The sequence below is a fragment of the Oryx dammah genome, unplaced genomic scaffold, assembly GCF_014754425.2.
Source record: "Oryx dammah isolate SB20612 unplaced genomic scaffold, SCBI_Odam_1.1 HiC_scaffold_23, whole genome shotgun sequence".
Taxonomy (NCBI): domain Eukaryota; kingdom Metazoa; phylum Chordata; class Mammalia; order Artiodactyla; family Bovidae; genus Oryx; species Oryx dammah.
Window position 1 is genome coordinate 83,220,020 of NW_024070207.1, and position 25,623 is coordinate 83,245,642.

At 40.6% G+C, this 25,623-nt stretch overlaps 1 protein-coding gene across 2 annotated transcripts in view; it reads right to left on the reverse strand.

The window, feature by feature from the left end:
* The window catches only part of FAM120C (family with sequence similarity 120C), a 165,017-nt gene extending 154,712 nt beyond the window's left edge, over positions 1-10,305 (reverse strand). For both annotated transcript variants that reach the window (XM_040266048.1, XM_040266049.1), the window contains exon 1: positions 9,550-10,305. In XM_040266048.1, the coding sequence (XP_040121982.1) occupies positions 9,550-10,248 (699 nt within the window). In that variant the 5' untranslated portion in view covers positions 10,249-10,305. The remainder of the gene's footprint in view (positions 1-9,549) is intronic.
* Positions 10,306-25,623: the final 15,318 nt, after the last annotated feature.

Consider the following 25,623-nt stretch of genomic DNA (forward strand, 5'->3'; position numbering starts at 1 on the left):
ATTAGACCAAATGGACCTTATTGGTATCTTCAGGACTTTCCATGCAAAGGCAGAGGAATACAATTTCTTCTCAAGTGCACATGGAACATTCTCCAGAATAGACCACATCCTGGATCACAAGTCAAGCCTCAGGAAATTTAGGAAAACTGAAATTGTATCAAATATCTTTCTCTGACCACAACGGTATGAGAATAGTTATCAACTACAGGGGAAAAACTGCCCAGAACACAAAATAATGGAGATTAAATAATACACTACTAAATAATGAAGAGGTAACCAAAGAAACAAGGCAAATCAAAAGATTTCTAGAAACATATGACAACAAAAATATGATGACCCCAAACCTATGGGATTCAGCAAAAGTAGTTCAAAGAAAGAAGTTTATGGCAATAGAATTCTACCTTAAGAACCAAGAAAAGCACTGAATAGACAACCTAACTACAACTAAAGCAGCTGGAAAAAGAAGAACAAAAAGTCCCCAAAGTCAGCAGAAGGAAAGAAATCATAAATATCAGAGCAGAAATAAATGAAAAAGAAATGAAAGAAACAATAGCAAAGATTAATAAAATCAAAGCTAGTTCTTTGAGATGATAAAAGTGACAAACCTCTAGCCATATTCATCGAGAAAAAAATCAAACTAACAAAATTAGAGATGAAAAAGGAGAGGTTACAACAGACAAGACAGAAATACAAAGGATCATAACAGAATATTATGAACAAGTATATGCTAACAAAATGGACAACCCAGAGGAAATGGACAGATTCTTAGAAAAGTTTAATCCCAAGACTGAACCAGGAAGAAATAGAAATTATGAACAGGCCAATTACAAACAATGAAATCCAAACTGTGATCAAAAATCTCCCAAAAAACAAAAGACCAGGGCCAGATGGCTTCATGGGGGAATTCTATCAAGCATTTAAAGAAAAGCTAATGAATATTTTTCTGAAACTCTTCCAAAAAATTGAAGAGAAAGGAACACTTCCAAACTCATTCTACAAGGCCACAATCACCCTGATACCAAGAACAGGCAAAGACAACACACAAAAAAGCAAACTACAGGCAAATATCACTGATGAACATAGATGAAAAATCCTCAACAAAATTCTAGCAAACAGAATTCAACAATACATTAAAAGGCTCAAACACCACGATCAAGCCAGGTTTATTACAGGGATGCAAGGATTTTTCAATATACACAAATCATTCAATGTGATGCACCATATTAACAAACTGAAAGATAAAAAACGTATGATCATCTCAATAGATGCAGAAAAAGCCTCTGACAAAATTCAGCACCCATTTATGACAAAAACGCTTCAAAAAATTGGCACAGACGGAACCTGCCTCAACATAGAAAAGGCCATATATGATAAGCCCACAGGAAACAATAACTTTCCTTCCAAGGAGTAAGCGTCTTTTAATTTCATGGCTGCAGTCACCATCTGCAGTGATTTTGGAGCCCAGAAAAATAAAGTCTGACACTGTTAAAAAAAATAATAAATAAAATAAATAAATAAAAATAAAAGCATTTCCTTTAACATCAGGAACAAGACAAAGGTGTCCATTCTCACCACTAGTATTCAACACAGTTTTGAGAGGTCCTAGTTGTGGCAATTAGATAAAAGAAATAAAAGGAATCCAGATTGGAAAAGAAGTGAAACTCTCACTGTTTGCAGATGACAATGTACTATACATTAGTTCAGTTCAGTCCAGTCACTCAGTCGTGTCCGACTCTTTGCGACCCTACAAACTGCAGCATGCCAGGCCTCCCTGTCCATTACCAACTCCCGGAGTCCACCCAAACCCATGTCCATTGAGTCAGTGATGCCATGCAACCATCTCATCCTCTGTCGTCCCCTTCTCCTCCTGCCATCAATCTTTCCCAGCATCAGGGTCTTTTCAAATGAGTCAGCTCTTCACATTAGGTGGCCAAAGTATTGGAGTTTCAGCTTCAACATCAGTCTTTCCAATGAACACCCAGGACTATCTCCTTTAGGATGGACTGGTACTATAAATAAAAACCCTAAAGATACTATCAGAAAATCACTAGAGCCAATCAGGGAATTTCACAAAGCCAATACACAGAAATCATCTTCATTCCTATATACTAACAATGAAAAATCAGAAAGAGAAATTAAGGAATCAATCCCATTCACCGTTGCAACAACAAGAACAAAAAACATCTAGGAATAAACCTACCTAAGGAAACAAAAGAACTGTATACAGAAAATTATGAGACGCTGATGAAAAAAATCAAGGATAACATAAACAGATGGTGAGACAGTCCATATTCCTGGGTAGAAAGAATCAATATTGTGAAAATGACTACACTACCAAATGCAATCTACAGATTCAATGTAATCCTATCAAATTACCAATGGCATTTTTTCACAGAACTAGAAGAAAAATTTTCACAATTCATATTGTAACAGAAAAGACCCTGAATAGCCAAAGCAGTCTTGAGAAAGAAGAATGGAGCTGGAGGAATCAACCGTCCTGACTACAGATTATACTACAAAGCTACAGTCATCAAGACAGTATGGCACTGGCACAAAAACAGAAATAGAGACCAATGTAACAAGATAGAGAGTCCAGAGATAAAAGCAGGCACCTATGGGTACTTTATTTTTGATAAAGGAAGCAAGAATAAAGAATGGAGCAAAGACAGCATCTTCGGTATGTGGTGCTAGGAAACCTGGACAGCTACATGCAAAAAAATGAAATTACAACACTTCCTAACACCATACACAAAGATAAACTCAAAAGGGATTAAACACCTAAATGTAAGACCAGAAACTATAAAACTCTTAGAGGAAAACAGGCAAAACACTTGATGACATAAATCAAAGCAAGATCCTCTATGACCTACCTCTTAGAGTAATGGAAATAAAACAAAAATAAACAAGTGGGACCTAATTAAACTTGAAAGCTTTTGCACAGCAAAGGAAACTACAAACAAGCTGAGGTGAAAATACAACTCTCAGAATGGGAGAAAATAATAGCAAAGGAAACAACTAACAAAGAATTAATTTCCAAAATATACAAGCAGCTCATACAACTCAATGGCAGAAGAACAAACAACCCAACCAAAAAGTGGAGAAAAAGACTTAAACAGACATTTTCCCAAAGAAGACATACAGATGGCTAATAAACACATGAAAAGATGTTCAACACTGCTCATTATTAGAGACATGCAAATCAAAACTATAATGAGATACCAACTCACACCAGTCAGAATGGCCATCAAAAAGTCTACAAACAATAAACGCTGGAGAGGGAGTGGAGAAAACTGAATCCTCTTGCATTGCTGGTGGGAATGTAAATTGATACAGCCACTATGGAAGATGGTATGGAGATTCCTTAAACTAGGAATAAAACCTCAATATGACCCAGCAATCTCAGTCCTAGGCATATACCCTGAGGAAAAGACACCTGTACCCCACTGTTCATTCCAGCACTATTTACAATATATAGAACATGGAAGCAATCTAGATATCAATTGACAGATGAATGGACGAGGAAGCTGTGGTACATATATACAATGGAATATTACTCAGTCTTAAAAGGAATGCATTTGAGTCAGTTTTAATGAAGTGGACAAAACTAGAGCCTATTATACAGAGTGTAGTAACTCAGTAAGAGGAAATATATATACCATATACTGACTCATATATATGGAGTCTAGAAAGATGGTACTTATGAATTTATTTTCATGGCAGCAGTGGAAAAACAGACATAGAGAACAGACCTTGGACATGAGGAGAGGGGAAGAAGGAGTGAGATGTGTGGAGAGAATAACATGGAAATGTACAATACCATATATAAAACAGACAGCCAATGGGAATTTTCTGTATGACTCAGGGAACTCAAACACGGACTCAAACTGTGACAATCTAGAAGGGTGGGATGGGGAAGGAGATGGAAAGGAGGGGACACGGGTGTACCTATGGCTGATTCTTGCTGATGTTTTACAGAAAAAAACAAAATTCTGTAAAGCAATTATCCTTCAATTAAAAATAAAGTGGCAAAGAAAATAATCAGGAGCGACAGCAGCCACTGCTATACTGTATTCTAGAGAACAAAAGCACAAAATGGTGTATGCTCTTGCTCAGATTTCTCAAACTTTACTTATTCATTTACTATCAACATGATTTCTGCAACATCCAAGTACTATTGTTGTTTAGTCGCAAAGTCATGTCTCACTCTTTTGCAACTCCATGGACTACAGCCCACCAGGCTCCTCTGTCCATAGGATGTGCCAGGCAAGAATACTGGAGTGGCTAGGCATTTTCTTCTCCAAGGGATCTTCCTGACCCATATAGATCAAAGCCACATCTCCTACATTAGCAGGCGGATTCTTTACCACTAAGCCACCAGGGAAGCCCCTACAAGTACTATATCCAAGTGCTGTACCTTAATACTTTTCTTTAAATCAACTTACTTTTTAAAAATTGACTTCCCTGGTGGCTCAGACAGTAAAGTGTCTGTCTACAATGCAGGAGACCTGGGTTCAATCCCTGGGTTGGGAAGATTCTCTGGAGAAGGAAATGGCAACCCTTTCCAGTACTGTTGCCTAGAAAATCCCATGGACGAAGAAGCCTGGTGTCCATGGGGTCGCAAAGAGTCAGACACGACTGAGCGACTTCACTTCACTTTTAAAAATTGGCCTCATTCTAAAGAGTTATACCTATGAAACTACGGGTTTCATGTGTTCTATTTGCAGAAACAGTGGAAACAGAGTCAGACTTTATCTTTTTGGGCTCCAAAATCACTGCAGATGGTGATTGCAGCCATGAAATTAAAAGACGATTACTCCTTGGAAGAAAAGTTATGACCAACCTAGATAGCATATTGAAAAGCAGAGACATTACTTTTCCAACAAAGGTCCGTTTAGTCAAGGCTATGGCTTTTCCAGTAGTCATGTGTGGATGTGAGAGCTGGACTGTGAAGAAAGCTGAGCACTGAAGAATTGATGCTTTTGAACTGTGGTGTTGGAGAAGACTCTTGAGAGTCCCTTGGACTGCAAGGAGATCCAACCAGTCCATTCTAAAGGAGATCAGCCCTGGGTGTTCTTTGGAGGGAATGATGCTGAAGCTGAAACTCCAGTACTTTGGCCACCTCATGCGAAGAGTTGACTCATTGGAAGACTCTGATGCTGGGAGGGATTGGGGGCAGGAGGAGAAGGGGACGACAGAGGATGAGATGCCTGGATGGCATCACTGACTTGATGGACGTGAGTTTGAGTGAACTCTGGGAGATGGTGATGGACAGGGAGGCCTGACATGCTGTGATTCACGGGGTCACAAAGAGTCAGACACGACTGAGCGACTGAACTGACTGACTGAACCATTAAAACAAAGTATTTGTATCATTAACCAACCCACATCATCTTTGAAACCACATTCTAAAACTGCTTTATGGTTGCTCTGAGACCCTTGGGAAGAGATTAAGTAAAAGAGATTAGGTTTTACTTAATTTTTGTGCTACTGGCAATGATCACTTACAAAGGTTTGCAGAACATACAAATGAAACCAACCAAAGAACGAAATTCATCCCAGTTAAATGTAACACTGAATATTTTCAAGGGAAGTCCTAAATTGTTTAAACCTAAACAGACAACCCAGCAATTTATCTTTTATTTACTCCCTCTATTTTCTCTATCATAAACGAAAGTCAGATTGGGAATAAAGGCCGAACTTGTGACCTAGACTCAAGAACAGAACCAAGGGAAGGAGAAATACGCTAGTGGGTTTTGGACTGAATCACTAGCATTTCAGTCAAAAGAAATCAAGTGAAAAACTGTTGTCTTCAAGACAGTGAAACACCCCCCTGAAAATGCAAACCACAATCAGTTATTAACCAATACCTTTCAAGTCTGTGTTAGGAACCAAGAAGTTCTCCATCACTCCAACAACCACCACCACTGACCAGAGCAAGGAGAGAAAACTTCAGTCACTGATTACATCTACAGATACTTTATAGAAGCAGTTTGGAGCCAGTCTTAAATCCACCATATTAAGAGCTGCACTACACACTTTTAAAAAGTCATTCCTACAATGCATTCTATTAAGATCACTAATCTCTTCATTTCATCTCAGATATGCAGATGACACCACCCTTATGGCAGAAAGTGAAAAGGAACTAAAGAGACTCTTGATGAAAGTGAAAGAGGAGAGTGAAAAAGTTGGCTTAAAGCTCAACATTCAGAAAACAAAGATCATGGCATCTGGTCCCATCACTTCATGGGAAATAGATGGGGAAACAGTGGAAGCAGTGGCAGACTTTATTTTTGGGGGCTCCAAAATCACTGCAGATGGTGACTGGAGCCATGAAATTAAAAGATGCTTACTCCTTGGAAGGAAAGTTATGACCAACCTAGATAGCATATTAAAAAGCAGTGACATTACTTTGTCAACAAAGGTCCATCTAGTCAAGGCTATGGTTTTTCCAGTGGTCATGTATGGATGTGAGAGTTGGACTGTGAAGAAAGCTGAGTGGTGAAGAATTGAGCTTTTGAACTTTGGTGTTGGAGAAGACTCTTGAGAGTCCCTTGGACTGCAAGGAGATCCAACCAGTCCATCCTAAAGGAGATCAGTCCTGGGAAGCTGAAACTCCAATACTTTGGCCACCTCATGCGAAGAGTTGACTCATTGGCAAAGACCCTGATGCTGGGAGGGAATGGGGACAGGAGGAGAAGGGGACAATAGAGGATGAGACGGCTGGATGGCATCACTGACTCGATGGACATGCGTTTGGGTAAACTCCAGGAGCTGGTGATGGACAGGGAGGCCTGGTGTGCTGCAGTTCATGGGGTTGCAAAGAGTCGGACACGACTGAGCGGCTGAACCGAACCTCTTCACTGAAGGAGAAAAAGATATCCTGCACCTAAAATAAACAAGTTATTATGGAAACTATGAAATGATCAAAGAGTTGTTTATATCTAGCATAGGAAACAAGACACATTTGCACAGTAGTGCTTATGACTACCGAGAAACTTTTTCCCCAACATTTTGTTAAAAAAACTTTAAACATACAGCATATTTGAAACAATTTCATAGTGAACATTAAACTAATCACAATGGAGACTCTACCATGTTTACTACATTTGCTTTACCACCTATCAATCCATCTGTCCAATCCAAAATATATATTTTTATGAACTGCTGGGATTTTAAAAGTGAGCCTATGTGTAATGAAGAATCTTAGTAGGTCATTTTAGGATTGCCTCTCAAAAATGTTTGCTGATGACGTGCATGGACAAAAAAGTTGGAAAACCACAGACCCACAGTGTTCAACTACCCCATCAACCTCTAACCAAAATCTATTCAGAGCTCAAAGGCCATTTTATGTCTCCACATCTGTGTCCATTCTCTGAACCATCCTTTCCAGACCTCTTCAAGGCTCAGTACCAATCTGTGAAACCTACCTCAATTTTCACACTCTCAACCAGAATTAACCAATACTCCCTACAGGGACCATATTTTTCAATAAGGAACAATTAGCTCACAGTATCTGCAACCTTGTTTTCAGCTTGTCTCATTTACTAAAATCTGACCTTCTTGAGGGTAGTGATCCCCTTACTTCACTCTGAATCCTCAGCAATCAACACATTACCTAGCCTATAGGTAATCAATGAATAATAACAAACAGCCCCAAACCTCTCTTTACCCAGAAGCCAGAGATTTTAGTCCAATATGGAAATGCTTTAATCTGATTGGCACTTTAGAAGGCTTCATCTTAGAGCACTGTTGCTAAGAGCATGAGCTTTGGAGCCAGATCGCCTGGGCATGTATCCTAGCTCTGCCATTTATTGCCAGGTGACTCTGGGCAAGTTTCTAAACCTCCTGTGCCTCAGTTCCCTAGGTTGAAAAAAGGATAATACTGTTTCACAGGTTATTGTAAGGATCAAATGAGATAATTTTCATTTGATAAAGCACCCAGATTAGCAGCTGGCACACAGTGAGCATTCCATCAACCTTAGTCACTGTTGACAGCAACGAAGTTAATAATGACAATCAGGTAAAAAGTCCTTAAAGATGGAGTAGTAGCAGTGAAAACAAACTGGAAAGAATGGCCATGAATGGACAAACTACTGAAAAAATGCCCAGTCAGGAAGGCAAGCAAATGGAGTCTGATATATATATTTCTCCCACTTTGTATTGAGATAGCTCATGATTGAATTTTTTAAAATTATTAAAAACAGCTATAATCTACCCAGCCTAGGCACATATTAGATGCTGAGCACAAGAAGTCTAGCATGACTGGACTCTAGCCACAAGCTGTATGACCACTGCAAGTTTCTTTATGTGGGTCTTTCAGTCTCTCAACTGAGATTTTCCCCTCCTCATTACTCCACCCAGCACCATTTCCTTAGTTTATGATTCCAGTTCCATGTCATTTTCTGACTGTGTGCACATCCCTAAGAGCCTTGGTTGGGGAATAGGTTTGTGGTTGTCCTACTCAACCCTGTACTATTTTTTTTTCCTGCCCACCTCCTTTAATTCTCAAGCCTTGCTATTCCCTACACGTAGGAACTTGAAACTTAAGAGTATGGGAAAGCAACAAAGCAACGGCAGTTGTGCCAAGAACTGGGGGTGCTGCCAAGCTGTTCTCCAGGCCCCATATGCAGAGATTAGACTGGCCCCCATGAGGCCTCACATGCTTGATATTACCATTTGCTTCTGCTCACTTTTCTCTCCTTTAAAGAAGCCTCTTCCCAAGCCTGCAAGTAATTCAAATCCAATTCATTCTTAAAGACCCAGGTGAGGTCCAACTTCAAGAAAGCCTCCTCTGAGCATTTTAGCCCAGATATTGCCCCCCAACACACATACACCAAACAAGTACTATACTTACAATCTTTACCATAAAGCATAATCACATAACACATTTATATCATTGAATAAATGTTTCATGTGTATATTTCTATTTTCCAAGGGCAGGAACCATGTCTCACATGTCTTTTAAACCCCTTACTTTTTTTAGTGGGTTAATACTTGTTGAAAAGTGAACCAGTCGGTTTGATTGTTTAGGCTAAGGAAGGATGAGATAGAAATAGGTTGAAATGAAAATGGTTGAATGAACAGATGGGTGCAAAAGAAGCAATGGTTCAAAATTCGGGGAAAAGTTGTAGAAGAAAGGTGTTCAATTAACATGTTTAACTGATCTGCTGCAGGGTTGGAAAGAGGAACAGAAAGATGTCAACTGGAAAATTTAAAAAGGGCATTTCAGCTTGAGGCAGAAAACAGCAGGAGAAAGATGGAGCTGCAAAAGAAATTCTGCTAAAACCCAGAGATAGGCCAACTGGGTAAAGGGGGTTATTGGGACGACATGGGCAGAGAGATGTGGATATGAAGGTGAGCAAATCAGTAGGGGGTGGTATGAAGGGTTGGGTAGATGGATAAAATGATCAAGGGTATTTAGGCAAGTGGGTTAGCTGACTGGGCGGTGAGTGGGTAGATGGGAGAAAGGTAAGTGGGTGGGTGGTTAGGTGTTTAGTTGGGAGGGAATAGGTGTGGGGCGAGTTACTTAAGATCCGGCCCCTCCCTCACCTTGACCCGGAAGCGGATGAGTGCTAGCCTCACGCAGTGGCTCAGGCAGGCCGGTGGCAGGAACCAGGCCCGAGGAGGAGGGGTGCCCTTGTTGCCCACGTGTCCCACGATCAGTTGCGCTGTCTGCCGCTCGGCCTGGCACCGACGGCCCCATTCGGCCAGCCGGTCCTTACCCAGGCCCCCGGGGAACATGACCACCAGCTCCAGGCCGTCGCCGCCGGGATAGGCACAAGCCTGACAGAGCGCTGACAAGTAGCCCAGCATGGCGTTCCATTGGCCGCCACACACCCAATCCGTCTGGTAGCCGCCATAAAGCCGCGGCAGCGCTGAGCCCGCGTCCACAAGCACCCGGGCCCCGGGCAGCGGAGGGGGCGGCGGCGGCGGTGGCGGCGGGTGCAGGCCGGGGTGCGCCTGGCCGTGATGGTGGAAGTGGTGAGCGGGGTGATGGTGTCGAGTAGGCCCCGCGCCCCCGGAGTAGGCACCCAAGGCGGCGGGCGGGAATGGCGGTTGCTGAGGCGCGGAGCCCCTGGCGGCGCGTGGAGCCCCGGGCGCTAGGGCTGCCGTAGGCGGCAGCTGGCGATGCTGGTGCTGCTGCTGCTGCTGGCGCGAGACCGTGCGCGCGAGTTTGAGGAGGTCCACGGGTACCACGGCCCCGGGACAGCGCTTCTCCAGGAACTCTTGGAAGCCCTGGACGCCCATGCTTCGTCGGTGGGCAGATGAGACGGCGGCTGCGCGAGCAAGCTAGGCGGAGATCTGGGCGCGAAGCTGGAGGCGGGCGCGTGCGCACTCCGCGGGGGGCGAGGGGGCGGGGAAAGGATTCCCGAGGGGAGGGTGAGCTAGAGAGGGAACGAGGGCGGGGTGAGGAGGAGACAGCTGAGTGGATTTGGGAGGAAAGAAGGAATGAGGCCGACCGGACTCAGGAGAAGCTGGGAGGACAAAACCGATGACAGGCTCTAGTCACTTCTTTTTTATCCCTCTCCTAGCGCTGTTCACCGCTTCAAAAGGGGTAAAGCCTTTTCCTGCCACCTCCGGGAGCCATATTGCCTCTTCTCTGTGGTACACGCTTTCTAGCCGGAGGCGGGGGTGGGGGAGTGGCGGGGGCGGGGCAGGGAAACGGGGCATCCTGGGAGTTGTAGTCTCTTCTAAGGCTTCGGGATAAAGAGTTGGAACTAAATTACCACCCTCGTCTACCCTTGTATTCACTAGGTATCAAGGGGCGGGGCGTGATAAGCGTTTAGGATTTGCACTCCAACTCTACATCCACCGAGTTGCTTCAGGCTGTTTATCGCCTTTCCCAGGAAAAGGAGTTTGGGGGTAGTGATGCATCATGGGAAAGGAAGTAAAGTGGATTATTTTAATTCAGCTTAAGTATTATAAGAATCCCAAGAAGGAAGAATTTTCCTTTGGGGGGAGGGAATAACGTGGGTAGCACGTTATTGAAAAGGACACATATGAAAGGTAAAAATGATCACCATCAACATTTCTGAGACCTTGATGCTGGGAAAGATTGAAGGCAGGAGAAGGGGAGGACAGAGGATGAGATGCTTGGATGGCATCACTGACTTCAATGGACATGAATTTGAGCAAACTCTGGGGAATAGTAAAAGGGAAGCGTGGCGTGCTACAGTCCATGGGGTTGCAAAGATTTGGACATGACTGAGCCACTGGATAACAATAACAATATAATCTTAGGTTGTAAAATAATCTTAGTTCTGTAATAAGCCACATACTTTTTAGCTAAGGTAATTCTTTGAGGAAGAGTTTTTTGGCCCCAGTTTATGAATAGTGAGATTTACATTATTTATTTGCCCAAGGTAATGCAGAGACAAAGTGAAATGGGATATCCAATGTACTCAGGATCTCTTTGTTTAGGGAGATAAGCATCAGTACAAATTAAACAAGCTGTACCTTTCTGTTACTCTTTGAGCTACAATGTCATATAGTTAGGACATTTATTTGCAACCACTATGAATTAATTTGTTGGGGAGCTCTTGAGAAAATAGCAGTAAGGGCTCCAATTCCAGACATAATAAGGAAGGAAGGGGGACCCCTTCCAGGGTCTGAGAGTGGACTCTTGTTTAACATTTGGAAATGAATTGTCTGAGGAGACATGTGCTGACAGAGCAAGAGGCTTTATCAGGAAAGGGCACCCAAGCAGAGAACAATAGGGTAAGGGAACCCAGGAGAAGTGCTCTGCCACATAGCTCGCACTCTTGGAGTTTATAGTGATGGGGTTAGTTTCCAGTTTGTCTCTGGCCAATCATTATGACTCTGGGCTCTTAATGGTGTTGGGTGAATTGCTCAGCCAAAATAGAGTGCAATGAGGATTCTGGGAGGTTGGTAAGACATATGGACTGGCATCTTCGCTTTTTGATCTTTCCTGAATTCTTCTGGTTGGTGGTAGCTTGTTAGTTTCAATGTCCTTACCAGGAATCTCCTGTTGTTAAGATAACTCATGCAAGTGGCTACTATCTTGCCTGGCCAGGGCAGGCGGTTTCAGTTTTTTCCCTAACAGTACAGAATCATCTTTTGAAAAATCTATTTTTAGCATTCTCCTTGGTTGATTATGATATTGTGCCAGTCTTCTGGCTGACTGGCTTTTAGAGCCCACTGTTTCAATAGGAGGAGGGTAGCAAAGAAGATTCATTCTGTTCTGTGAGTAATAGATCTGTCTTGGAACTTAATAGAAGGCAGGAGATAAAAGCAGGCTAAATAAGAACACAAAAGTGCAGAACCCAAGAGTAGTCCAGGTGAAATGAAGTCTGAGAATAGTGTGCATGCATGCTACATTGCTTCAGTTGTGTTTGACTCTTTGTGAACCTATGGACTGTAGCCTGCCAGGCTCCTCTGTCCATGGGATTCTCCAGGCAAGAACACTGGAGTGGGTTCCTGTGCCCACCTCCAGGAGATCTTCCGGACCCAGGGATGGAACTCTTACGTTTCCTGCCATTGGAAGGTGGGTTCTTTACCACTAGTGCTACCTGGGAAGCCCAAGAAAAGTGTGAAAGTGTTAATCACTCAGTCGTGTCTGACTCTTTGCAGCCCCATGGACAAGTAGCCCATTGAGAAAAGTGTATGGGGATGCAAAAGCTGAAAAAGCATCAAACTCCATAAAGAAATTCATCATAAAAGACTAGTGGAGATAGAACAAGCCAGATTGGCAAAGAATAAGTAGATATTAAAGCGATGCACATAAATAACTCTTGAGAAAACAAGCAGTGAAAGAGAGAATAGTGGCTTGAAAGGATGGCAGATGGAAAGAATAGAGGCTTTTTTTTAATATAATGGATACCTAAATGATTGTCTACTCAGCCCTCCTTTCCTAAGAATTAACCCTCTCCCCATTTACAGTTACAACAAAAACTGTCATGTTAACCATAACCATAGCTGACTGGGTCAAAGGCAGATAATGAATTCAGGCTGGGTCGATCAGAATCTCATTCCCTAGAAATTTGAAACTGGACCAGAGAGACCAGTTTTTCTTGAAATTTAAATCTTGGAAGCTATCAGCAGTCAATTTTCCCATCAGATGAACAAAAGTAAAAGATGCTGGTCTGAAGGAAGGGAAGAAAAATGCAGACTCAGAGAAGAAATGGGAGATAGGAAGGCTTCATGTTTAAGTCCCAGGTTTTAGATCATTCTTTAGATATTCTTGTCCTTGGTCTCTCTGAAGCAACCTCATACCCTTACTATTTTTAAGATAGAATTGAATTAGAAACTACTCATGACCATAAAATATTAATTCAAGAACTGGTACCAGAAATGGGGTGTGTCAAATTACAAACCCTAAACTGTAGGACTGGCAGAGATTGGAGATCTCTCATATCATTAATTGGAAGTTTGCATTCTGTTATTTGGCAATGAAATAGTTGCTTATTGCTCTTGAGACTCAAAAACAGCAGCCCTTCTGCATATATCAAGAGTTTGGCAACTGTTGATGGTCAGATATTCATGGGCTTTGCTGACTTATAGTAGTAGAACTCTGTCTCACTTCAAATAGTTCACTAATTAGGAAACTGGCATCCAGGCAGTTGGAATGACGTTATCTATATAAGCAGATTCTTTACCATCTAAGCCACCAAGGAAGCCATCTATATAAGCCAAAGCCCCCAAATGTGAAGATCTCTTCCTCTGTACATGCATTCAGCTGAAATACAAGAGAGAGTGGGTAAGTGTAACATTCCCAGAGCAGATCAAAAAAGAGAAGCTTCACATCCTTTAAATCAGCCTACTGTTTTCTATCTGTGCTCTGAACTGGACACCTTGAGCAGAATGCCAGGGAGAAGGAGGCAAGTCCTTAGGTACAGAGCTAAGAAATAGAGCTGCAACAGAATGAGTCGGGTTACTCTGTTTAGCAAATCTAAAGATTCAAAGTGCACAAGTTGATTAGATTCTTGGCACTTACTAGCATTGTGAATCCCCTCAAATGAAATCAACAGGCAGTCATATGAGGTTTTGAGGAAGAAAATCATATCTAGTGAATGGCAACCATGAGCCAACAGTGATTCTCAAAATATAGTACATGGACTAGCACATCTGCACCTAGGATCTGTTAGATATGTAGGTTCTTGGGCCTCATTCCAGACCTCCTGAATCCGAAACTCTTGGGGTTGAGGCCAGTAATCTGTGGTTTGTGTCTGTGTGCTCAGTCGCTTGAGCTGTGTCCTGACTCTTTGCAACCCCATGGACTGTAGTCTGCCAGGCTCTTCTGTCCATGGCATTTTCCTGGCAAGAATACTGGAGTGGGTTGCCATGCCCTCCTCCAGAGGATCTTCCCGACGCAGAGATCAATCCTCTGTGGCCTGTTTTGCAGGTGGATTCTTTACCTGCTGAGCCATTGGGGAAGGCCAATCTATGATTTAAGTGGTGTCAAAGATAAACAAAGGCTGACATTAGTTAAAGCAGTGAGAACAGATTTTATTCAGTTACTAACAGTAGGGGAAAGAGCAGAGCTCCATTCCATTTGTGCAGAGGTGACAGCATTTTAAAGGGAGGAGGGAGGAGGAGTGAGGCGGGGCCCAAGTAGAGGCAGGAAAGGGAAAAATTACAAAGGGCTGGCCAGTGTAAATGCAATTAGGCTAGCTGTGTCTGCTCATTGGCAATTATTGAAGTCAGTATTATATCCTCCCACAGTTCCTGAGAGACAGAGGCCCTAGCCTTCATAATGATTACATTTCAAAGGATTGGTCCTTGAGACACACACACAGGGGAAGAATTCATAATTGTAAGCCCTTTTTGGTAAACAGTCTTAAGAAAGAGAGGGCAGGAGTCTATTGTCAGATGTCAGTTAGAACAAGCTATGCATTCTTTTTACAGCCCCAAGCTTTTCAGATGAAAACTGGGTCATCCCAGAGACTATGACATGTTAATATATTAGAACATGTTAGAATCAGACATGGAACAACAGACTGGTTCCAAATTGGGAAAGGAGTATGTCAAGGCTGTATATTGTCACCATGCTTATTTAACCTATATGCAGAGCCCATCATGTGGAATACCAGGCCGGATGAAGCACAAGCTAGACTCAAGATTGCCAGGAGAAACATCAATAACCTCAGATATGCAGATGATACCACCCTTATGGCAGAAAGTGAAGAACTGAAGAGCCTCTTGATGAAAGGGAAAGAGAAGAGTGAAAAAGTTGGCTTAAAACTCAACATTCAAAAAACTAAGATCAAAAAAAAAATTAAAAAAAAAAAAAAACTAAGATCATGGCATCTGGTCCCATCACTTCATGGCAAATAGATGGGGAAACAATGGAAACAGTGACAGACTTTATTTTTTGGGCTGCAAAATCTCTGCAGATGGTGACTGTAGCCATGAAATTAAAAGATGCTTGCTCCTTGGAAGAAAAGCTATGACCAACCCAGACAGCATATTAAAAAGCAGTGACATTACTTTGCCAACAAAGGTCCGTCTAGTCGAGGCTATGGTTTTTCCAGTAGTCATGTATGGATGTGAGAGTTGGACCATAAAGCTGAGCACTGAAGAATTGATGCTTTTGAACTCTGGTGTTGGAGAAGACTCTTGAGAGTCCCTTGGACTGCAAGGAGATCAAACAAGTCAATCCTAAAGGAAATCAGTCCTGAATATTCATTGGAAGGACTGAGGTTAAAGCTGAAACTCCAGTACTTTGGCCACCTAATGTGAAGAACTGACTCATTGGAAAAGACCCTCATGATGGGCAAGATTGAAGGCAGGAGAAGGGGACGACAGAGGATGGGATGGTTGGATGGCATCACCGACTCAATGGACTTGAGTCTGAGCAAGCTCTGGGATTTGGTGATGGACAGGGAAGCCTGGTGTGCTGCAGTCCATGGGGTCACAAAGAGTTGAACATGACTGAATGACTGAACTGAACTGAGAGACTTAGAAGGCTAGAAGCCAAGTTTGGTCTAGTCTCTTTAGTGCAGGTGTTTGAATGGAGTGTTTGTGTTCAGTGTTTCTGCAGGTTGGACTAGTTCTCCAGATGATTCTTATGTATTCTTAATTTTGAGAATCACTCCTCTTCTATAGCAATCCCAAGGCCCAAGTACAGACTGGTAAAACAAGAAGCAGCATCAATATAACTGACTCTCATAAGTTTTTCTACACCTGCAATTTATTTCCTTCCTGCCTATCCAGGTGGAAATGGTGTATACTCAGACCAGTGACTGGATAAAGGTATGCCCCTTTGCTTTCCTAAAAGGAAACTTTGTGGTTAATCTAAATATTTCTCTATTATTGCATGTTAGATCTATTGGTGTCAGTCAAATTATAAAGAGGTTGCAGGATCCACATTTAGATTGCACTGAACTAGATGAGGAAGGGGCATATCCATGCGATGTTGTTGCTCTGGATGCAGTTGCTGCATGTGACTGGCAGTTGTCCATAGATTGTTAGGTGTGGGCATTTTGGAATTGTAGATATGGGGGAAATGGCATATGTGTTTATAGGGCAGTCAAAAGGAGGACTGTATGTAAACATCTATTTTGTCTCCTCTATACTCCTTTGCTACCCTTTTCTCTACCTTACTCTCTTGGTTGCATCAGGAGCCATTCTTTATGTACCTTCCCAGAGAATTTGGGATTGAGCTGGAAGAGGAAAGATGAAAAATCCTGGCTGCATTTCAGTACCTAATTTATTTGTTCCTAAGGGCCATCTGCATTATCCTTGTGTTTTGTGAGATACCACCACCAACTTTATAATAAATTCCTCTTTTGTTTAAGTTTGTTCAAATTGGGTTTCTGTTACTTAAAAACATGAAACATATATAGCACAAGAGAAACTTTATTCTAAACATAGGCCATAGAGAGGGTATAGTAAACAGAGGCCAAAGCCCTGAAAGTATAAAGGGACAGTGAAGGTCACAGAATAGTGGTTAAAGTGTGTGCTTTGGAGCTGAGATCTGGGCTCCAAAACCTGTTCAACTCCTTACTTGCTATATAACAAGTTATTTAACCTCTTGAGCCCTTAATGTATCTGTGAAACACAGACTCATTAAGTTTTCAACAGATTTATTTGGTACCTACTATGTGCCAGGAATAACACTTTAGTTAAGTTAGTGTTAGTTGCTCAGTCGTGTCTGACTCTTTGTGACCCCTGGACTTTAGCCCACCAGGCCCTCCTGTCCATGGAATTCTCCAGGCAAGAATACTGAAGTCAGTTGCTATTTCCTTCTCCAGGGGACCTTCCTGACCCAGAGATTGAACCTGGGTCTCCCGCACTGTAGGCAGATTCTTTACCATCTGAGCCATGAGGGAAGCCCACTATGTGCCCACTATGTGCTAGGCTGGGAGTAAAGAGTTCTCAAGACAGTCAAGGAGCTTAGAAGGGAGATGTTAATGATACTTACCTCAGAAGCTTGTGAAGATTAAATGATATAATAAAGTGTTTGGCACAGTAAGCACCTAACAAATTTTAATCATTAAAGTGAAAGGTAGAGAGAAGCATAAAGGGGTTGCATGGAGAGGTCACATTGGATTAAATCTTATTATCTTCCACCTAAATAGTAAACTAGCTGTTTAGTTTCTGTAAGGGCCCCACTTAGCTTTCTTTATTGCCCAGATCTTTGGGGCTGTTTGAGAGGCTGTAAGCTTATAATGGTAATAGGAAATAATTCATTAGAAAGTCTAATGAGGCTGCTATATTGCTTCTGTTTCTTAAACCAGCAATAATAGCAGGGAGGTCATTTGATTAGTAAAGAAAACAATGACTGTGGTTCTCAACCCTAGTTAGGTTAATATGATACTAATATATTATCTGGGGAGCTTTTTAAAACAATACTAATTAGAGGGATGGGGCCCAGACACTATTTTTCTTTTACACTGTGGTAAAATACATACAACACAAAATTTACCATCTTAACCATTTTTTAAAAGTAATTATTTCTCTTAATTGGAGCCTAATTACTTCACAATATTGTAGTGGTTTTTGCCATACAGTTCAGTAGTGTTAAGTATATTCACTTTGTTGTGCAACCAAGGCACTAATTTTTAAAAATACCTCCCTGGGTGATTTTAATATGCAAACAGGGATGAGAACCTCTGAGCTGGAATGGAGAAATCTTACAAATACTGGTTAAATTCCTGAGTCTATTTCCTCATTTGTAACATGCATGTGAGCTAGTCTTTTCCAATTCTTCATCTATTTATCCCAAAGTCCTCTTCCTATTCACTGTCATCTATGCTGTACTTCATTTCTCTCTTGAGCTCCTGTCTTAAGACCCACCTTCTGAATTTCCTCAACTCCTACTACTTAATTATGTCATCTCATTCTTTTATATAATGCTCATTAATGATGGCACATTTTAAATTGGTTTTATGGTGTTTTATCCTCCAACTTAAATATTTTCATCTCTGAACCTCACTTTACATCATCTATCATTGCAGCCAATACTCAATCTTTCCCCAGCAGACTTCCTGTTGACTTGCAGATTGGGTTCAGCTTTGTTACATCTCTATGACTGTTTCCTCTTCTTTTTAGTGATATGTAAGGTCCCTTCAGGAGTTGTTACTGTTATATGAGCAAACCTACTATGTGCCAGGCACAGTGCTAAGCCCCCCCCCTTTTTTTTGCTTAGTCTCCAAATACCACCACTGAGGTATTTTTACAGATAAGGAAATTGAAGCTAATAAGTAATTTTCCTAAGTTCACAAAGCTAGAATACAAATCCAGGTCTGCTGGACTCTAAAAGGCATCTGTATTAACTGTAATCCAAACCAGGGCCCATTTCTAAACCAGCCTGATTTCCCAAGTGTAAGTTTGTTGTGAAGGTCACTAGAGATGTCAATAAGCACACTTAGCAAATCTGGGACATATCTCATTTAATAGTCAAAACCTCCTCATTTTACAAATGAGAAAACAGAGGTTTGAGAGGTCTGTAGATCAAAAAACCTGTGCTTGTTCCATTGTGTATCCTCCCTTTGTTGTTGTTTAGTTGCTAAGTTGTGTCTGACTCTTTTGTGACCCTAGGGACTGTGGCCTGCCATGCTCCTGTCCATGGATTTCCCAGGCAAGAATACCGGAGTGGGTTGCCATTTCCTTTCTCCAGATCTTCCCTTTAGGGATCACCTAAGAGAGAATACCTTGGAGTCACTGAATCATTAAATCAAGGTAATAGATTTTTTAAAACATTTTAAGAATCCTCATCTAATCTTGAATATTTCTGATAGAACCCTTATTCTGCCTCCAGGGCTATTTGCATAAATATATTCATGAGTCTTCTACCTAAATTATCAAATGAACAAGGGATCTGACCTCATTTGACAGTTTCCCAAGTCACTGTAGTGTGGTAAATGAAAGATGTGCAAGGGAGATTTCCAAATGCACTTTTTTTCCTGAAGGTGGACCATAAACACTATCAATACAAATGGAAATACCCCATCATAAGTTTGTGCAAAGAGCACATTTTGAATCATTGCTTGTATCATAAACATATATGTCTAATCCTGAAATTATAAAACAAGGACTGGATATAACCTCATGTAAGATATATGAAGGACTTTCCTGGTGGTGCAGTGGATAAGAATCCTCCTGCCAATACAGGGGACACAGGTTCGATCCCTGGTCCAGGAAGATTCCACATGTCACAGAGCAACTAAGCCCGTGTACCACAGCTATAGAGTAGCCCCCACACACCACAGCTAGAGAAAGCCTGAACACAGCAATGAAGATCTAGCACAGCCAAAATTAAAATAAAAACAAGAAAGATATATGAAAATATATACTAATCATAATGATTAGTTGAAAAGTTAGTCTAAATGTATTTTGACTGTTATTATTACAGTATATCTGAGAGGCAGTATGAAAGTCAAAGTGTTAGTCACTCATTCATGTCTGACTCTTTCATGGACTGTAGCCCACCAGGCTCCTCTGTCCATGGAATTCTCCAGGCAAGAATACTGGAGTGGGTACCCATTCCCTTCACCAGAGAATCCTCCCAACCCAGGGATTGAACCAGGGTCTCCTGCATGGCCTGGAGTTTTTCCCATGAACTTTGGAGTCAGACCTGGGTTTGGATCCAGACTTCATCATTTACTAGCTATCGTGCCTTGGTAAATTATTTAATCTCTCTGACCCTCAAATTTTCTCTGTTGAGATAGTAACAGATCTCACTTATAGGATTGTTTTGTGAATTAAAAATATCACAAGCCTAACTAACACAGTAGGTATTCAGTAAATCATAGTGACTATTACAATGATGGCTCATTGACAAATCAGAGGAAGAGGTCCAACTCCAAAATTCGTTGGAGCTATAAATCAAGAGGTAACATACAGGTTGGTTAGTTTGTCCATCCAACATAACTACAGGATTAAAGTTTTTAAATCTGTTAAGTTAGATTTGGTAAATGAAGAACCAGCTTAAGCCAGGTGATTGCAGTGACTATGACAGCATTTTAATAAGATAATATACTCATTTTAACACAGCCTTTATTTTCTGTTTCAAAACAAAATTTCCAGGAAACAAAATACTTAACAATGGTTGGGTACAAATGAAATAAAAATCACAGTTTCAAAGAACCAAAATCAGACAACTGCTTAAAGGCAGATTGCTTAGGTTTATTAAAAAAAATAATAATAAAAGTTAATGTCAAGAAGGATTAAAATTAGGTTTAACAACATTCCATATAATGCTACATTCCCCAATTAAGAAAGGAGAGTTGACGTATACAACTAAAGGTTAAGTGTAGAGAAGTGGCTAAAATTCTGCATATTTTATAGTAAATTATGCATGAAAGTTTATTAATTGCATAAACTTCCTGAGTGGCTCCCATGCTGCACTAGGTCTACATGCTTAATATTCATACAGCTTTAAGTGATTGAGCATGACAGACCTTGAACAACTGCACTTTCCAATCAATCACTATTTCTGCTGAGGGTATGTTTTGGACCACAAACTTCAATCTGAAATCTTACAGTGGAGAAGAAATGCAACTTAAAAAAAAAATAGGGAAGGATGACAAGCATGGATTTAGGAATTTTATTTTTCAGTGGCACTGATTTCTTTCTCAAGAGCCCAGTTTCTCTCTTCCCTTCTTGCTTGACTCTTAGGCTTTTTGCTTGAGGTTTTTTTAATTAAAAGAAAATCTTCCAGAATGGGATGTGTTGGTTTATATAATCTTCCAGCTATCTCAGTTGAAAATACCTTCAGTGTAACTTAGTTACTATCCCAGGCCCATGCCTATGTTGGCTGTCAAGGTTTCTGACCAATGTTTGTGTTCATCCTTCACATACAAAGACTATTCCCAGGGTGACCTGAAAGCATTTCAGAAAAATTGCATACTAATTTCACTTCAAAGGATTTTACCAAGTTTCAGTGTCACCATTTTATAGTCTGAACTACTGGGTTTTTTATTTCAATCTCAGAAATTACACTTAACCAAATCAATGACCTTTTCTATGCTCCCTTCCCTGATTGGGTCATCTTTTAAATAAAAGGGGAAAAAACAAGTCTCCAGGAAACTACTTTCATCCAGGATGAAAAATGAACAAACTATTCTAGAAATAATGGCTTGCACAACACCTCAAATATCTCAATATTCTTCTAAACCAAACAGAAGATTAAATAACTGAATCCCAAACTGATGGCAAGGATACTTCAGGAATGTACTTGTAGATGAAGCCGGAAACACAATATTAGTACGAACATTAAATACACTTTAGTGTTACACACACTAAACAAGGGAAACAACATGTGGTTTACAAACATTTGCTCAGTTTTCTGGGGGAAAAAAGGAATGCATCATTTTCATCACTCAGAGAAGACAGCAAAGAGAAAAGTCAATGCCTCTGATAAATGCTAGAGATTGGATGAACAGTTACAACTAACTACAATTCAACTAAAAGCATACAGCCATTTTAAGGTAATAAAATATCACTACAAATACTTAGCTGTATGCTAGTATGCTGAATGACAGGCCACTGCTATAAGATTTATCAAATATTTCATTGTGATAGTTAAAGCAATTTCAACCCATAGCCCTTTAGGCACACAGACAAGAAATGCATCTCTAATAAAAGATGCGAAGTTACAGGCACTGGACTGTCTAATTTAGGTACTTTCTTACCATTTGTTTGTTTATAACTAACTTCTACCATTAAGTCCTATATTGCCACCAGCTGGATTTATTTCTCTGTTCTCCATCCCTACATCCCCAAAGCTTATTTCAGAAGCATGTGGCTCTCATCACTTAAAACATAGATTGGTGGCAGAGTGATGGTCCCTCTCATTTCAAACTCATAGCACTGGGACAAGAAGGCAGGCCAGATTTATAACCTGAAAGAATACTGAGAATCAAGGCAAAAAAACAAGTTTCACAGGCAGTGTTTTCATGTATACCCCAAAACAGCTTTGAAAGAGGTAGATAAAAAATTGTAATTGGATTGGGATTAAATATGGGATTCTAAAATGATATAGCCCATCATATTATACATAACACTCTACACTCAATCCAAAAATCGCAGCAGAAAAGTGCCTTTTAAACTTTCACAGATAATTTTGCTGTCAAACCATTGGAATTCATGCTGGATATAAAACTGGCAAGAAAAGATGAAAAACCAAGTGGATATTTGTTAACTACAGCAAATTGCCTTAAATAGAGATTCAAGACTGGTATAAATACACAGGGTTATTTTCATTAGATTTACACCAATACTGGTTTTATATTCTTATGATGTTACACCCAACTTCACAAACATAGCAGCAGGTATTTCATGATGAAATGCTCACATTGCCACATATGGAGATACAGTACTATTCATCAGACTTGCACTTTGAGAAGTAAACATGATGGTTGGACATACTGACTACCCTCAAAAAAGCTTTACAAGCAGGACTGTTTAGTGTAACCTTTTTTCTTCTACAAGAAGGAAAGTGGAAAGGACAGGTTTTGGTGTGTGTTGGAAATGAGAAGAAGGCCCTTCTTTATAGTAGGCTCTTTGTTAAGTAAGAAGGGAATTTCTGAACTTTAATCAAGAGTTAGTTATTTCTGGGGAGGAAAAGTACCTCAGCAAGGATGAAAACAGCACTATCATGATTTATCAAAATTATGAAATAATGCAAAACCCTTAGATAGAAAACTAGCTAATATTTACAGTCAAAGTGACTATAATCAGAGTCAAACATTTAAGTAATGGGAAAAAATAACTTAAAAACCCACAGTGATGTGAATAACACTGTTTTCTTCATTTCTGCACAAACTCACTTTTTTCTGTATTTTTAAACTTATACATGTTACATATACATACTGTATATATAACATATATGTTAACCCAACTACTGCAGTCAGCATGGAGACAGCAGTACACTACTCACCATCTTCAAACTTTAGAAGACTACTTTTCTTTCCAGCAAAAAATCTGAAAAGATTCTAAACATTACAAGGCACTGCAAAAGTCTGCAGGCAAAGAATGATGAATTGTACATAAAACAGAGGTGGTGGCAAAATGTGGGACATATGATATAGAGCAGCCATTAATAAATGTCATCCATGGAGCTTTTTTCATCCTGGGGTACACTATTTAAAAGGATTGTAACTCTAAAAAGGATCATAAAACCTGCAGTATTTTCAGCTTATAAATTGTAAGTCTCAATGTAATCACACAAAGCTGATTTTACTAATGAAACACAAGCAGTTTGAAAGAATCACAGATTTTAGGCACATTGTTTTTTATACACATGGAAAACTGCAATGCGAGAATCTGCATTACACTAATGTCCTAAAACCATTTCAACTTGCAAATAATACTGTAGAAGAAATCTGAAGAATCTGTACATAAGATTTAGAAAGACTCATCCAAACCAGAGTATGTTTTATAAAAAGAAGCTGTGACTCTTATCAACAGCAGTTCTCAAAATGCTATCCTGGATGCCCCAAATGATAGTGACAGAATCTTCATGATGCTGAGTGTGATCCTCAGGTAAGCAACAGAAGACTTTTTTTTTTTTTTTTGAAAAAGGGTGCTGAATGTCACAAAGTAGAGTGTGCAAAAAAAAAAAAGTACACCCATTAAGTTTTCCTTATTACCTGGCAAGATCATGGGGTAAAATTTTTGAAGGAATATGGAGGAAAATCTGTCAACAGAAATGTTGGGTGATCATCTGGAATGTTGACCAGTAGAACTCCTTATTAGGTAAATGTGTCCTAGAAATGACTTTGAAATCTTCAGAGTGAAAAGTATTTTAAACATGTTTATATGTGGTAGTTGATAAATACCATTTAAAATTCAATAATTGGGTTTCACAGATTGATCAAGCATTAGGTAATTCTGTGACCAGACTTCTAAGAATATTAGTTAACTTTCTTGAAAACCAAAAGCCTATATTCTGACATTGCCTCCCCTCCTCTGAAAACTGGATAAAACCCAGTAAAGTGCAACTTGACAGTGATCTCTCTCAGATTCTAAAGAAGCTGCCAAAATCATCTAAGATCTAAAATCATCTAAGATGCTACAGATATTAACAAGAAAACTATAACAACTAAAAAAAAAGGTAATCCCCCCCCCAAAAAATAAGCTAAGGACAACTTAAATAGTATCTTTTGAGGGTCTACTTCTACTGCAGGACACTGTGTACCCCTCATCTCTTCAGTTCAGTTCAGTTCAGTCGCTCAGGCGTGTCCGACTCTTTGCGACCCCATGAATTGCAGCACGCCAGGCCTCCCTGTCCATCACCAACTCCCGGAGTTCACCCAAACCCATGTCCATTGAGTCGGTGATGCCATCCAGCCATCTCATCCTCTGTTGTCCCCTTCTCCTCCTGCCTCCAATCCCTCCCAGCATCAGAGTCTTCCAATGAGTCAATTCTTCACATGAGGTGGCCAAAGTACTGGAGTTTCAGCTTTAGCATCATTCCTTCCAAAGAACACCCAGGACTGATCTCCTTTAGAATGGACTGGTTGGATCTCCTTGCAGTCCAAGGGACTCTCGAGAGTCTTCTCCAACAGCACAGTTCAAAAGCATCAATTTTTCGGCGCTTAGCTTTCTTCACAGTCCAACACTCACATCCATATATGACCACTGGAAAAACCATAACCTTGACTAGCCGGACCTTTGTTGGCAAAGTAATGTCTCTGCTTTTCAATATGCTATCTAGGTTGGTCATAACTTTCCTTCCAAGGAGTAAGTGTCTTTTAATTTCATGGCTGCAATCACCATCTGCAGTGATTTTGGAGCCCCCCAAAATAAAGTCTGACACTGTTTGCACTGTTTCCCCATCTATTTCTCATGAAGTGATGGGACCAGATGCCATGATCTTCGTTTTCTGAATGTTGAGCTTTAGGCCAACTTTTTCACTCTCCTCTTTCACTTTCATCAAGAGGCTTTTTAGCTCCTCTTCACTTTCTGCCATAAGGGTGGTGTCATCTGCATATCTGAGGTTATTGATATTTCTCCTGGCAATCTTGATTCCAGCTTGTGCTTCTTCCAGCCCAGCGTTTCTCATGATGTACTCTGCATAGAAGTTAAATAAGCAGGGTGACAGTATACAGCCTTGACTTACTCCTTTTCCTATTTGGAACCAGTCTGTTGTTCCATGTCCAGTTCTAACTGTTCCTTCCTAACCTTCATTAGGTTTCTCAAGAGGCAGGTCAGGTG